We start from the raw sequence: 12,631 nt of genomic DNA, 5'->3' as shown, positions 1-12,631 counted from the left end.
TGTATGGGGATCAATGAAAATGGATGGGGCTAATATGGGGCTAATTCCTAGGTCACATAATTAGCGCACTTAGAGAAAAAGAGGTGACTTGTCCTCTTGGGGCCTGTGTCCTAAGGTGGACACACAGGTCCAAGTCAGAAGGAGCTAAGCAATGAAATAAGACAGCTGGGCCACTCCCTTCTGAGGACTTCTCCCCACATGGCTCATTCTGATGGGTGACTGAGAGCCACAGGGAGCCATTAAGAGACAGAGACAGCAAGTCTGCAAACTGTCTGAAAATTCATATGTTTCTCACTTTAAAGGTTTCCCGTACCTTCCTTCTTCTTGAAGAAAAAGTGCAAGTGTGAGAGAGTGGGGTGAAGGGAGGAGAAAGACTGGGCACTAATTAATGCTTTTTATAATATGGGACGCATTTACACATAGTCCTAATTCCATGTTACTTTACTTTTAACAAAGAAATTTAGTATATGCCTCAGTAAAAAAAAAAAAAAAAATTATAGTTCAATGCTACACGGAAGTAAGTTTGTCAGTCAAAAGCCAAAAATCCTTCACAAAATCTCAGCTCTCCATTTGAGGTTTCTGGAACTAGGACCTTATGTTAACAGCCAATTTGGCACTTTAAGTCTAATCCCAAGGGTTTCGAGAGTTTTGATGTGGAAGACTTTCAGAGGGAACACTGGTTGTATGCTGTTTCTCCACCCACCTGGGCGTCTGGTATGCTCTTGGTCAATGTGGGTTCCACAAACAGAACAGGTCCTGCAGACTAGGAGCCACCGGCAACCTCTTTGGCCTCTTTGTGCCTCAGTGTTTTCCTCTGTGCAACAAGGGTAATGCTAGAACCTTCCTCAGAGGACTGGTGTCAGGTGTAAATGGGTTAACCAAAGTGTTTAGACCAGTCCTGAGCTGTACTAACCACTCAGGTGTCAGTCACGATTATTTTATAATGCTAGGAACTTTTAACCAGGAAAGGCCACACTCTTCCTTCTGAGAGACCATCTATCTATATCACTCAGGTCTAATACAGAGGTTGTTCTCTTTTCTCCTGGGTAGGAAGTTGGCTGTGTGGTGAGAGAGGCTGCAAACGCAGGCATCTGCTTTGGGGCTTGGTCAGTGAGGCTGCTCACCTTCTGTGCCCGGGACCCCTCGTGAGGGTGGGTGGGTGGGGGGGGGGGGCGGGCAAGAATAACGTCTTTCCCAATCCGGGTGGGATTCAGTTTGACAGCCCCAGTCCCTACACAGAGTAGGTCTTAAATAAACGCCACTGATCCTGAATTTCTTTCTGTCTATGCCGATGGTAGCTTCTGTTTCAAAGAAAGGCCAGCCAAGACAAAATAAGCACACAAGCCAACACAAAAAGAATGGAGTCCCTCTTTTACCGCAATTCTGTCATTATTTTCCATCATTCCAAGAGGCGGGAGAGGAAAGAATCTTCTTCCTTTGGAGCCAGTGATTTATGCCAGTTGCACGGTGGCCTCTCTAGGAGGCTCCGTAGGTTAACGCCCTGTGGCCAGAATCACCCGGGGAGAGATTAAAAGTATTCATCAAATACTTATTTTACAAAGACCAAGTCAATTTTTTCTTTCCTCAATCTTTTTTTTAATCCACCCTCATTTTAAATTTCATTAAGTCAGCCAGAGGCCTTTGGTGATAGAATGGAATATATGCGATGGGTCTTAAGACACAATGACTGAAGGCTACATATTTCACTGCAACCAAGGATTCAGCACTTAGAGCATGTCTTTGCCATGAAAAGAGGAGGAGGGTAGCCCTTCAGCTTTTCTGATCCTTCTCCCTCCCTCTTATATTTAGGCAGTCCAGCGTCAGTGTTTGGGCTCCATATGTGCTCATGTACCATAGGGCCTGGGACAAGAGTCACCATTAGAGGCCAACGGGAGTCCTGCTGTCTTGGTGGCCCTGATCCATACTATTTTAGTGTGCACTGCCCGAGCCTGGGGAAAGGGATATCCCTGGAATGGGAGAAAAATCAACCATGAATGGGGAGGATGTGGAGCAGCTGGAGCATCACCAAAAGATGGTCAAAAAAACCTCTCACCAAGGCCCCAATCCTTTGATTTCCGAAGGTGAGAGTGTGGCCCGGGAAATCAGCGATGCACTATGTGGGGAGTCTGCTGTGCCCTGGGCCACTCCCCTGGTCCAGGCTGCCAGTAGAAACTGGACCACTCTGGGCTTCTCCCCGAGTCGTCCCCCTCTCCCCCCTCCTGTTGGTGGGCAGTGGTGGAGCACAGGGACTTGGACCCAGGAAGACTGGATGCAAACCTCAGCTCTGCCCCTTACTGCCCCACCATGTGCCCCTGCTAAGCATCAGTTCTCCCATCTGCAAAACAGGGACAGTATCTGCCTCTTAGGTTGTTTTAAGTGTCAAATGCAGAAATGTGGGTACAAAGCTCAGCATGGAATCCAGTACCTGGTAAGAGTTCAACACACGGTGTCTAAGTCGGGCTAAAGTGCCCTGAGGACAGCAGGTCTCTCAACTCCTGCCACACAGGCCTCTCTCCAGGTTACTGCGGCCATCACTGGCTCATGTCCCAGCAGGACTAGGTCCATATGAATTTGTGATGTTCTGCTGCATCTGCTGTGGCCTATGTTAGACACATAGCTCTCCCACCACGTAAGTTAATCTACTTGAAACGTTCACACTGCTATTGTTATTACGTGAACGTTCCAGTGCTACAGCAACGCAATGAAACATGTAAAACAGGTGGCATGGTTCCTGGAACATAGTACATGCTCAGTAAAATCACTGAGTAGTTTTAGTATCAGTTCAGGCTGAAGCATATGTAGCCACAAGGACCCCTGTGGAATCATAGCTCCTTAAAAGTCATCTTGGCACCGTGGGCCCATACTGGCATTGCCTCTGAGGGGTCTTCTACTCTGTGCTCAATCCCTGCTGCCCATGGCCATGTGCTTTTGGTGGCATCAACCGCATGACCCCAGACTCCTGTGAAGAGCAAGTAAGAGAACAGGTATGGAAACACCCATGCAGCTGCCCCACTGGCTCAGGAGCTGAAGAGACAAGGGGTAGTAACACTCTTTGCCGTCCGCAGACTTGAGGTTGAGTTTAGGTTCAAGAGCCTGGTGACTGATCATGGACTCTATAGCCAGGTAAGCTATTCCCTTCTCTGTAAAATGAATATGATTACAGTGCCCCCGCCCCAGAGGTTGTTGTGAGAGAATCAAATGGCATAATGCAGGGAGAACTCATGACGAAATGCATAGCACCTGTGCTAATACTAATACTAATACTAATGTTACTAATCACAAAATGCCAAGGTTTATGAATGATTTACCTTGTTTCCCAACATTGGAGAAGCCTGAAGGATGTCCCCAGAATGGCATTCTTTACTTATACTCCCTTAGGCTTTCCTGGACCAGAGAGAAAGCTGCGCATATGAATACCATCCATCCCGTCCTGATGAACCCAGGCCAAGAACTGCCGCTGACAACAGATGAAGACAGGGGCAGTGGGGCCTATCAGTGCTGCCCATTAATGGGAATTTGGGCATTTTTACTTAGAGGAAGGAAAAAATGGGAAGAAATGCTCTCTCGTACTAAAAATATTTACTTGGAAAGGGAAACATAAACAAGGCAGAAGGTTGGGGGGGGGGGGTCACTGAAAGTTTACAGTCGAAATGGATTCTTTACGGCTCTGCCTCCAACTTGCTGCGGCGTGGACTGTAATGTCCTGAAACTAAACACTTCTGTGGTAACAAGCACACATGGGTTTTAATGTTGCCAATTTAACACTGATTTATGAAAACGTTTTACGTATCTGTGAATGCAAAATGATTCTGCTTATTCTGCTGGCCTATCAGAGTACTCCAGGGTTGGTGCAAAGACGTACAAAGACCTTGGCCACAGTGCATAGTCTGTTGCCTTCGCTATGAACTTGGACAAGTCGATAACTCTCCAGGCTGAGTTCCCAGACATTTGGGATAATAATGTCTTGTTCACCTGGCAGGGATTTTTAGGAGATCCAAATGAGGGGAACGAGTAAATTCTATGATTTCTTATTAATTATACACTAGGAAGGCAAAACAGCAGATTCTTGGCGTTTTCAAGAAGTTCTAGGGGAAGGCTGTCCTCCTTTTAACCTCAGTATTCTAGGCTTCAACACATTGTGAAAGATGACTTTTTTACGCTGACGGGCTACTGAGGGAAGAAATTCAGACATGTTACATCTTTGAATATTTATTTTAAATCATTTTAGAGTAAAATGATGATATATAAATAATTTAATTTTAAACTCAATTTCCTTAAAAGTTTTGTACAACCCCACCCCCCCCGCCAAAATCCAAAAATGCCCTGGACAGCTCATAACTTAAATTTGCAGTACAAAATGAGATGACACTAAGGATTTTGTGTTTACTATCTGTTGCTGCTACCTTATAATCCCAAGGTCCATTACAGGCTAACAGCAGCTCATTAATATTAACTCCTCAAAATGATCTACTCTGCTGACCTAAAATGGACTTAGTCTATTAAAGGCTGCACATTTTGAAACCTGTCCTACAACAGCACAAATCAACAGCTGTTAATAAGCTCAGGACAGCTATTTTCCTTAACAATGACATGTCATTGCCTTCATTCTTTCTTAATTTCCCAGGGCTGCATGGACTACGTATGTGTGTCTGTGAGAGAGAATCTCCTACGTTACTGAAGCCATGTTTGGGAATGGAGAATGTTCAAAACAGGAATGGATAGTATGTGTCCTCATTCTACCAAGAACACCGAGTCCTGTTATGCCTACGCAGGAGCAGATGGAATCAGATGGCATCATGTGGGGACATCTGAGGCAGGGAAGGTGCATTTCCTAAACTGGTTTTGATGTTGATGAGCGTCTCCATTTGCAGATGAAGCACCCAAGTGTCAAGGATTTCCGAAAGACCAACGCGCAAGCAGTTGCTTTCCTCCCTGCACGTTCTCAGCTGTATATGTGCCTATCCGCTTGTGAGTGCTCTAGCTGCAATACTTTTTAGTTAGGTTTCGTTTTATGCTCCTTTTCGAAGAAATAACATGTCCATACAGCTATTGCTGAGACTCCACGTAGAATAAAAGAAAATGCTTTTTTTCAATTTTTGTTGTTCACACTGTACTTCATTGTTGATACATTAAAAAGGAGATTTATTTACTTTCAAATAAAGGGTCTCAGGATGAAGACCACCTGAGAACCCTGAAACATCCCATTCTTCTACTTTCTTTGCAGGGAATCTTATCTTCAAGGATACTCTTTGCAGAGTCTTCCAGATGTCTGTTTGTCTACTTCTATTTTAATGGGCTTGTCTCAATCTGATCTGATTTAGGAAAAAATACTGAGAAAAATGCTACCCAACTCCATTCTATTTATTTATGTTTCAAGTAGATAAAAATTCTATTTTCAAATAGAAAAAAAACAAAAAACAAAAACAAACCCGTAATGAATTTTTTACTTACGGTGCCATTAAGATCTCCAATGGTTCGTTTACGGTCACTTACCTCTCCCCATAACTGACATTTCAGCCTGAAACTGACTAAGCCAGCGGTACTTTTTATTTTTGAGGCTCTTTTGAGACATGAGAATGTTTTTTCCCCATCAGTCAGGGACTGGAGACAGGCATCATCAGTTCCAATTTGTAAAGGGAAAAACTAAGGCAAAAAGAAGTTAAGGGATACGCCTCTAGCCATCTAGAAACTCAGTAACAACTCTGGGATTACAAATAAGAGATTTGACACCCCCGTGGAGAACCACAATTGCCTTCCGGTGATTGAAGATAAATAAAAGTGTCATTTATCCAACAAGGGTGATCATGTGTATCAGGACAATTCCAGAGAAGCAAAGGAAATGAATACCATGGGTCTGTGTGGGCCCTGAGCTAGTTGCCTTACATCTATTTAATTCAGCAATATGCTCTGAGAAACAGAAGCAGGGGTTTGTTCTGTAATAGGCATACATTAAGAAAGTTCACTTCTCCCGTAGTGCTCATATACCCTGGAGACTTTTATTAGTTGCCTAATGTGTATTTTTTCAGGGATTCATTATGTAGATTATTTTCTGTCCCTCTCTAACAATAAATAGTCAGTCATAATGAACACATTAACAAAGCCCTCCAATTTTGCCTGCTGTAAGGAAAAGTGTCACGGGCACAAGGGCTGAGTTAAATGGAGAGCAACTGGTAATGATCCACTCTATTAGAGCCCTCTCTCCCAACCCCTTTTGCTGGAAATATATTGGCTTTAAAATACACTGGCCATCTGACTAAACCTGAACAACAGAGTAGCCATAAATGCATTCCTGGAACTTAAGTTCCCCTCGCCTCGGTGCTGTGTACAATTATCAAGAACATGGACCCATAAGGGTCAGGACGAGAATCAGCATCAACTCAAATTCTGTTAGGGCAACATAACGTTTCATTTCAATAACACAGACAGATGCATCTTCAAAATCATCAGTACAGCGTTACAATCTTAAAATGCATGAGCTGATCTTGTTATTCTAATCCCTGTATTAGGTTAATGCAGCATTATGAAAATGTTTACTTCGGGTGTATATTTTTCTTGCATACACAGGAACCAAAGACATTCGGATCTTCTGTGCCAGATTTGCTAAGCATAATAGACTTCATCACTCTACGGCCAAACTAATGTAATTTGTGCTTTTCTGTTGAAATCAAATAAAATCTCTTGTGCTGTCTGCTCGTTGTTTCCCATTAACTTATTTTCTCAGCAGATAAGTTCCTTACAGGTAGCCGCATACCTCAAAAGACTTAGCACATTATAGTAATTCAGGAAAACAACAACAACAACAACTGTGATTGAGTGATTATAATCTAACTATTAGGGATAAACTTAGTCCTATAAATATAAAGCACGGCTTTGAAGCTGCTGCGTAAATATGTAGTCAGTGCCCTTGGAAAGGGAGACTTGTGAGTCAAAAGCTTGAACACATGGAAAACAAATGTGCCATTCAAGGGGAAAAGAATATTCAATGTAGCAAGTCCAGGTGACCCAGATGAATTCTAGGTTGACTTACCTTGAGACAAGGACTTGGGCAAGATGCCCTTTTGGGATCCCTTCTATTTACATGAAATAGCTCCAAACTTAAAAAGAGCCATGTGTAAAAGAACCAGAATAGAAAGAGACACTTAGTTGGAGAAAAAACCAAGGGTACATTTCTGTGCTTTGGAGGTCGTATCCTTGGTTTCCACCCAATCCTGAGTCTGCACCACCCATCTCTAACTGAAGGCTATTTTGCATGAGATTATAAGATCAGGACCCCTTTATGACTCACTCAACCTGTTACCATCTCTAAGAAGCATTCTCTGCTCATTTCAAGCTTAAAATCATAATAATCATGAGTTAAAATCAAATCATCTCATCAAAACCCATTTTTTTTTTTCATCTAGATGGTGGAGGGCTTTGATAGAAATCCAATCAGCATAGAAAATATTTCATTTTTTATTAAAAAACTAAATAATGTAGAGGGTGGCGCTTGGGTGGCTCAGTTGTTTAAGCGTCTGACTCAATTTTGGCTCAGGTCATAATCTCACAGTTGTGAGATCAAGCCCTGCATCGAGCTCTGCACTGAGCAGGAAGCCTGCTTGGGATTCTCTCTCCCCCTCCCCCTCTCTCTGCAAACCCTCCTGCTTGCTCATACTCTCTCGCAAAATAAATAAACATTAAAAAAAAAAAAAGACTACTGTAGATAAAAGCTCTCAGTGCTTGGTGCTTTGTAGGTGTTCAACAAATAGAAGTGTGCTTTAGGACGTTTGAAAATATATTTTTGGCTCAACATTATACTTAGATATCTCTGGCTCATTTCAGATTTTTTGATTGAGGGGTATATAAACAAATATAATAAACCACACATTGTAGATGTAAAACCTTAGGGGTTTAGGGGTGTGAGACATTAAGTGGTTGCCCTAAAGAAAGTTAGCATCTTTCTTATTATTTACTTATTTGTCAAAAGCAGAGACTAGAATGTGAAGAAAAAAGAGATAACATGCTGAGACACCCTTTGGTAATGGATCTAGCTCACAAATGATATACACATATTCAGTGCTTTAAGGTGAAAAAGGTGGGAAGGAACTCTGCATTCAATCTTCTAGTTTAGCCTCTATTTTATGGATGAGAAGAGAAAGAAAGACCAATAGTTTAGCAGTCAAATCAACCTCTTTAATTTTATAATTACGAAGCATGGAGTTACTAATTTTCATTGTGCTTCTGTTGCAAAAAATTTTTTAAATGTTTATTAATTTTGAGAGAGCATGTGCAATCCTGCACCTGTGTGCAGGAGTGGGGTAGGGAGGAAGGGAGGGAGGAAGGGAGGGAGAAAGAGAGAGAGAGAGCGAGAGTGAGAGTGAGAGAGAGAGAGAGAGAGAGAGAGAGAGAGAGAGAATCCCAAGCAGATTCGGTGCTTCCAGAGCAGAGCCTGGAGTGGGGCTTGATCCCATGAACTGTGAGATCATGTCCTGAGCTGTAATCAAGAGTCAGATACTTAACTGACTGAGCCACCCAGGTGCCCCCATTGCAAAATGTTTTAAGAGTAACATTACTTTCATACTGACTAGGACAACTGTCTGACTCACACAGCCAGCTCTCCTTTCCAATGCCCACAACGGCTGGTGAGTAAAGTAAATTAAAACCACAATTAAGTCTATCTCTGGTTCTCACCTTGGCCACAAGTAAGACACACAATATTTTTGACACATCCATAAGAACTCATTAGTGGCTAATGAAATCAGTGCATTCGCTAAGGAATACGTATACTTTTCCCAGAAGTCCCGACTAGAAATCACTCTGGCAACAAGTTTAATGGAAAAGCTGGTCCTTGAAAGAAGACACTTTCAAACGGACAAGCCAGGTCCAAGTCCTAAAGAACCACAAGGAGACCAGTACTGACAAAAACCATGCTAATCACAAGAATTATAATGTATCCTAGCCAGATGATTTCTCCCCAGTCCTCATGAGTCAAGATCCAAAGTTAAATAAAGGCTTGGATTTGAGGGGCCAATCAATACAAGAGCTCAGTTTCAGGACACTGAGGAAGGTCATCTTCGAACTCAAATTAGGCCAAGTTTCATCCTATTTAATCATAGGAAAATTATTCCACAAATAGAATGAAAATTTATTATGCTCTATACTCCCATCACTTTAATAACTTTCTGAGAGCACTGACAAATCTAATTTAAAAAAGATAAATTTGGACTCCAGATCATAAAATTAAGAAAAATACTGTTCCTAATGGTTGGTTTTCTTAAATCGCCATTTAAATTTAGGCAAGTCATTTATTAACAATGCTAACTTTGGGCCTCCTTTTTTTTTTCTTTTTCAAAATAGCACAAATTGATTACTACATTCTACACTGTTTTCTGTCTGGCATATTAAAATGTCTCATACTCATTCAGATTGGTGTTCATGGAACTTTTGTTCTGAGCATCTGTACAGTTCTCCATACGAGGCGCCCAAGGCGGATGCCCCACAAAGGGCAGGGCTGCTGCAGGATGCACCCAGCTGGTTTGGAGCAGAGCCTTCGGTCTCCCCACCTTTCTGGAGGTAACAGTAGAGGCAACTGCATGAGGAGTTAGGAAGCCCCCAATTCTGCTGCCAATGTCAATGTTTCCGGGCTTCACTTTTTCTGAAGCAGTACAACTAGAAGACAGTCTCTAATGAAGATTCTATCATCAAAGGATGCCAAAAGCCCAAGGAAAAAACAAAGGCTTGTTTGCAAATTTCCCCAAATGCTAGCTTCAAATATTTACCAGGGTTTCTGTTAGTCCATAATTCGTGTTCTTGCCAGCCCTCTCTAGTCGAGGAATCCCCTGCCAGTAAAATAGTGAACCCACAAACACGCATCCAAAGGTACAAAGCAGAGTTAAGATGAATCATCTTGTCTATGAGTGAGGATGCATTTAACCTCTAATGAACCTACCAAAAGCAGCCTCATTTTCTCTGTGCTTTCTACACCAGGACTAGTTTCCAACAGATGATCATTTTTGTTCTCCTGTAGTCAAATTACTGGCTTTGACAGGTCCTTCAGTCCAGTTCAAACATCACCTGTTTCAAAAAGCCATTCCTGGTCTTTACAACCCGATGGTCTCTGCCTCCTCCAACGTCCCAGAGCATTTTTCTCCAATGGTACTAAAGTTCTGAGACCATCTGTGGGTTGATACTATGCATCTGGAGGCAGGGGCTTGTTTTTCCTTGATCTTGGTCTCCACTGAAGGCCTATCTCATAAAATGCCTGCCACACAGGACTCCACTGCACTGATATGAATCAAAGTTCTCGAGTAGAGTGGGGGGTGAAGACTGGACAGCGGTTTCTGTGCTAACTAAACCAGTTCCCTGTGTAAAGGAGCAGGAGCTATAGTGCATAAAGTGGAAAGGACAGGAATGTTTTTGTGTTTAGCAGATAGGCCAAAGGCAAATAGCAGCGCGGGTCTGTTCCAGCAGGGTGTCTTGGATTTATGGTCACCTCCCACCTCCTTCACCTGATTCTCTGATTTGGACTTTTGGTAACAGAACAATTCTGCCATCATTACCTCTTACTCTGCATCTGAATTATTCCTAATACAGTTCAGAGGCCCACCTTCTGATGGGCCATTTTCAGAGGAAATGAAGTTAGGTTAAATAAATACTAGGTGAAAGGCTGGCTTTGATTTCTGTGGCCAAGAGTATTTTCCCGGGCATGGAGTCTTATAAAGAATGTCCTGTTTGCTCTGGCTAATCTGATACTGCGTTGCCCATAGTTACAGAATACAATCCCCATCTGTACATCACCACAGCTATTTCGGATTGGTAAACATGATTGTCCTGATGGTTACTGAATATTTAAAAAGCTAGCATCTCTTCCTAAGTCTCATTTCCCTCTGCACTTGTGACTGATCTAACGCTATAACATAGCATGGGCTTGCATATGACAATTTTATTTTTAGATAATTTCTCTCCGTTATCTGGCTCTATGAAAGAAAAAAAAACAAACACACAGATTATGACTTGCAGGCAAATCAGGATCTTCAGAATGTTAGTTTAGAAAATCCCAAATGGAGGGGCCCCTGGGTGGCTCAGTCAGTTAAGCGTCCGACTTCGGCTCAGGTCATGATCTCACTGTCTGTGAGTTCGAGCCCCGCGTCAGGCTCTGTGCTGACAGCTCAGAGCATGGAACCTGTTTCGGATTCTGTGTCTCCCTCTCTCTGCTCCTCCCCTGCTCATGTTCTGTCTCTGTCTCAAAAATAAATAAACGTTAAAAAAAAATTAGAAAAAAAAAAAAATTCCAAATGGAGAATGGAGGTCCACGATGCAGGACCCCAATACACAGGAAACCTTTCAACGGGAGGAAGAGTGTTTTATTAGAGGACAGGTGAACAAGCAAGGATTCATTCGGACAGAACCGCCCCCTGCACCCGCCCCACCAGCTCACCTCTTGTTTCTGTCTTCCAACTGCAGTGTGTACACCATGTCAGCGGCTGTGTGGGTCTTGGCGTTGCTGTCTCCCCACTTCAGCTTCAGGCTCTGGGGCCCCGCGGCAGCACATTCGAGCCTCGGAGGCAAGGGTGGCAATGGCCGAGTTTTTGCCCTAATGAACTGACTAAACGGTCCAGCTCCAATTTCATTGACGGCCTGAATTCTGATCCTGGAAAAAGGGAAAAAAATACACACGTTGCAGCTGAAGATGAGGCAATTCCTCACTGGAAGCAGACACTTGTGGAGTATTTCCTGTGCGCCCCTAAAACTGTATCATGGAATAACCAAAAATAAGCCAATGTAATTCAAGACAAATAGAGAATAGGGCAGCTTGGGCAAACGGATTTCGCTCCCCCTTCCAAAACCCAGCAAAAATAGAGCAGTTAGCAAGATACCTCTTAGCCCTTTAATTAAAAAAAAAAAAAAAAAAAAAAAAAAAAAAAAAGGGAAAAAAAAGTCTGCTGTCTGAGGGAACACATCCTAAAGATGTGCTATTGTATTTTGTTCTAAGCCACATGTTACCTGCCTCAGAGTCACATTTGGAAGTGAGTGGGAGGTAAAGAAGAAATGAAATAGGAAAGCAAAGGAATTTCCTTTAGGGTTTACAAAGGGCAGAAGCTCTTCAACAGGGCACGTCTCCAGCTTTGCCCAACCATCTCTGCTAGTCCAGAACCACATAAGCGTGCAGGCACTGCTGGCAATGGGCTGTCATTCAGCTGTCTGTATCTGAATCGCAACTGCATGTTTGCAGCGTGCAGTGTTATGGATAATAAAGATGCCTTAACACTGTCCTCACGGTCTGTGAATTTAAAACCAAAGAGAGTTAAAATTAATAAATAAAATAATATCCTGCTATTATTCCTCTTTTCCTCGTGCCTCTGTTTCCTTCCTAGTTGACTGAAACAGCTCTCCAAGGCCTTCATACAACAAACACATGGATGGCACTGCCCCAACCTCATTCTCAACACCGCTCCCCGCGGTGACTGCATGTTCTGGAAGCTTGTTTCCTCCAGGCATTTGGCGGCCCGCATACCCCTGGTTCAGGCTTTCCTCCTCTGCTTCTCAGACCTAAGTTCTGACACCACCTCCCCACCGCCCTCTGTTCCTCTTCTCTTTTTCTGCACAGTACGGACAGTTCTCTCAATAGTCTATTTCCATGGCTCCACCCACTTGG

The 12,631-nt window shown here is 43.0% G+C and overlaps 1 protein-coding gene across 8 annotated transcripts in view; it reads right to left on the bottom strand.

Annotated features, from left to right (window-relative positions):
- FNDC3B (fibronectin type III domain containing 3B) overlaps positions 1–12,631 on the bottom strand; it is a 409,427-nt gene that overhangs the window by 20,713 nt on the left and 376,083 nt on the right. For all 8 annotated transcript variants that reach the window (XM_058730500.1, XM_058730504.1, XM_058730496.1 and 5 more), the window contains one exon: positions 11,414–11,626. In XM_058730500.1, coding sequence (XP_058586483.1) covers positions 11,414–11,626 — 213 coding nt within the window. The remainder of the gene's footprint in view (positions 1–11,413; positions 11,627–12,631) is intronic.

Source organism: Neofelis nebulosa, chromosome 5 (genome assembly GCF_028018385.1).
Source record: "Neofelis nebulosa isolate mNeoNeb1 chromosome 5, mNeoNeb1.pri, whole genome shotgun sequence".
Taxonomy (NCBI): Eukaryota; Metazoa; Chordata; class Mammalia; order Carnivora; family Felidae; genus Neofelis; species Neofelis nebulosa.
This window is presented reverse-complemented; position numbering and strand designations above follow the sequence as displayed.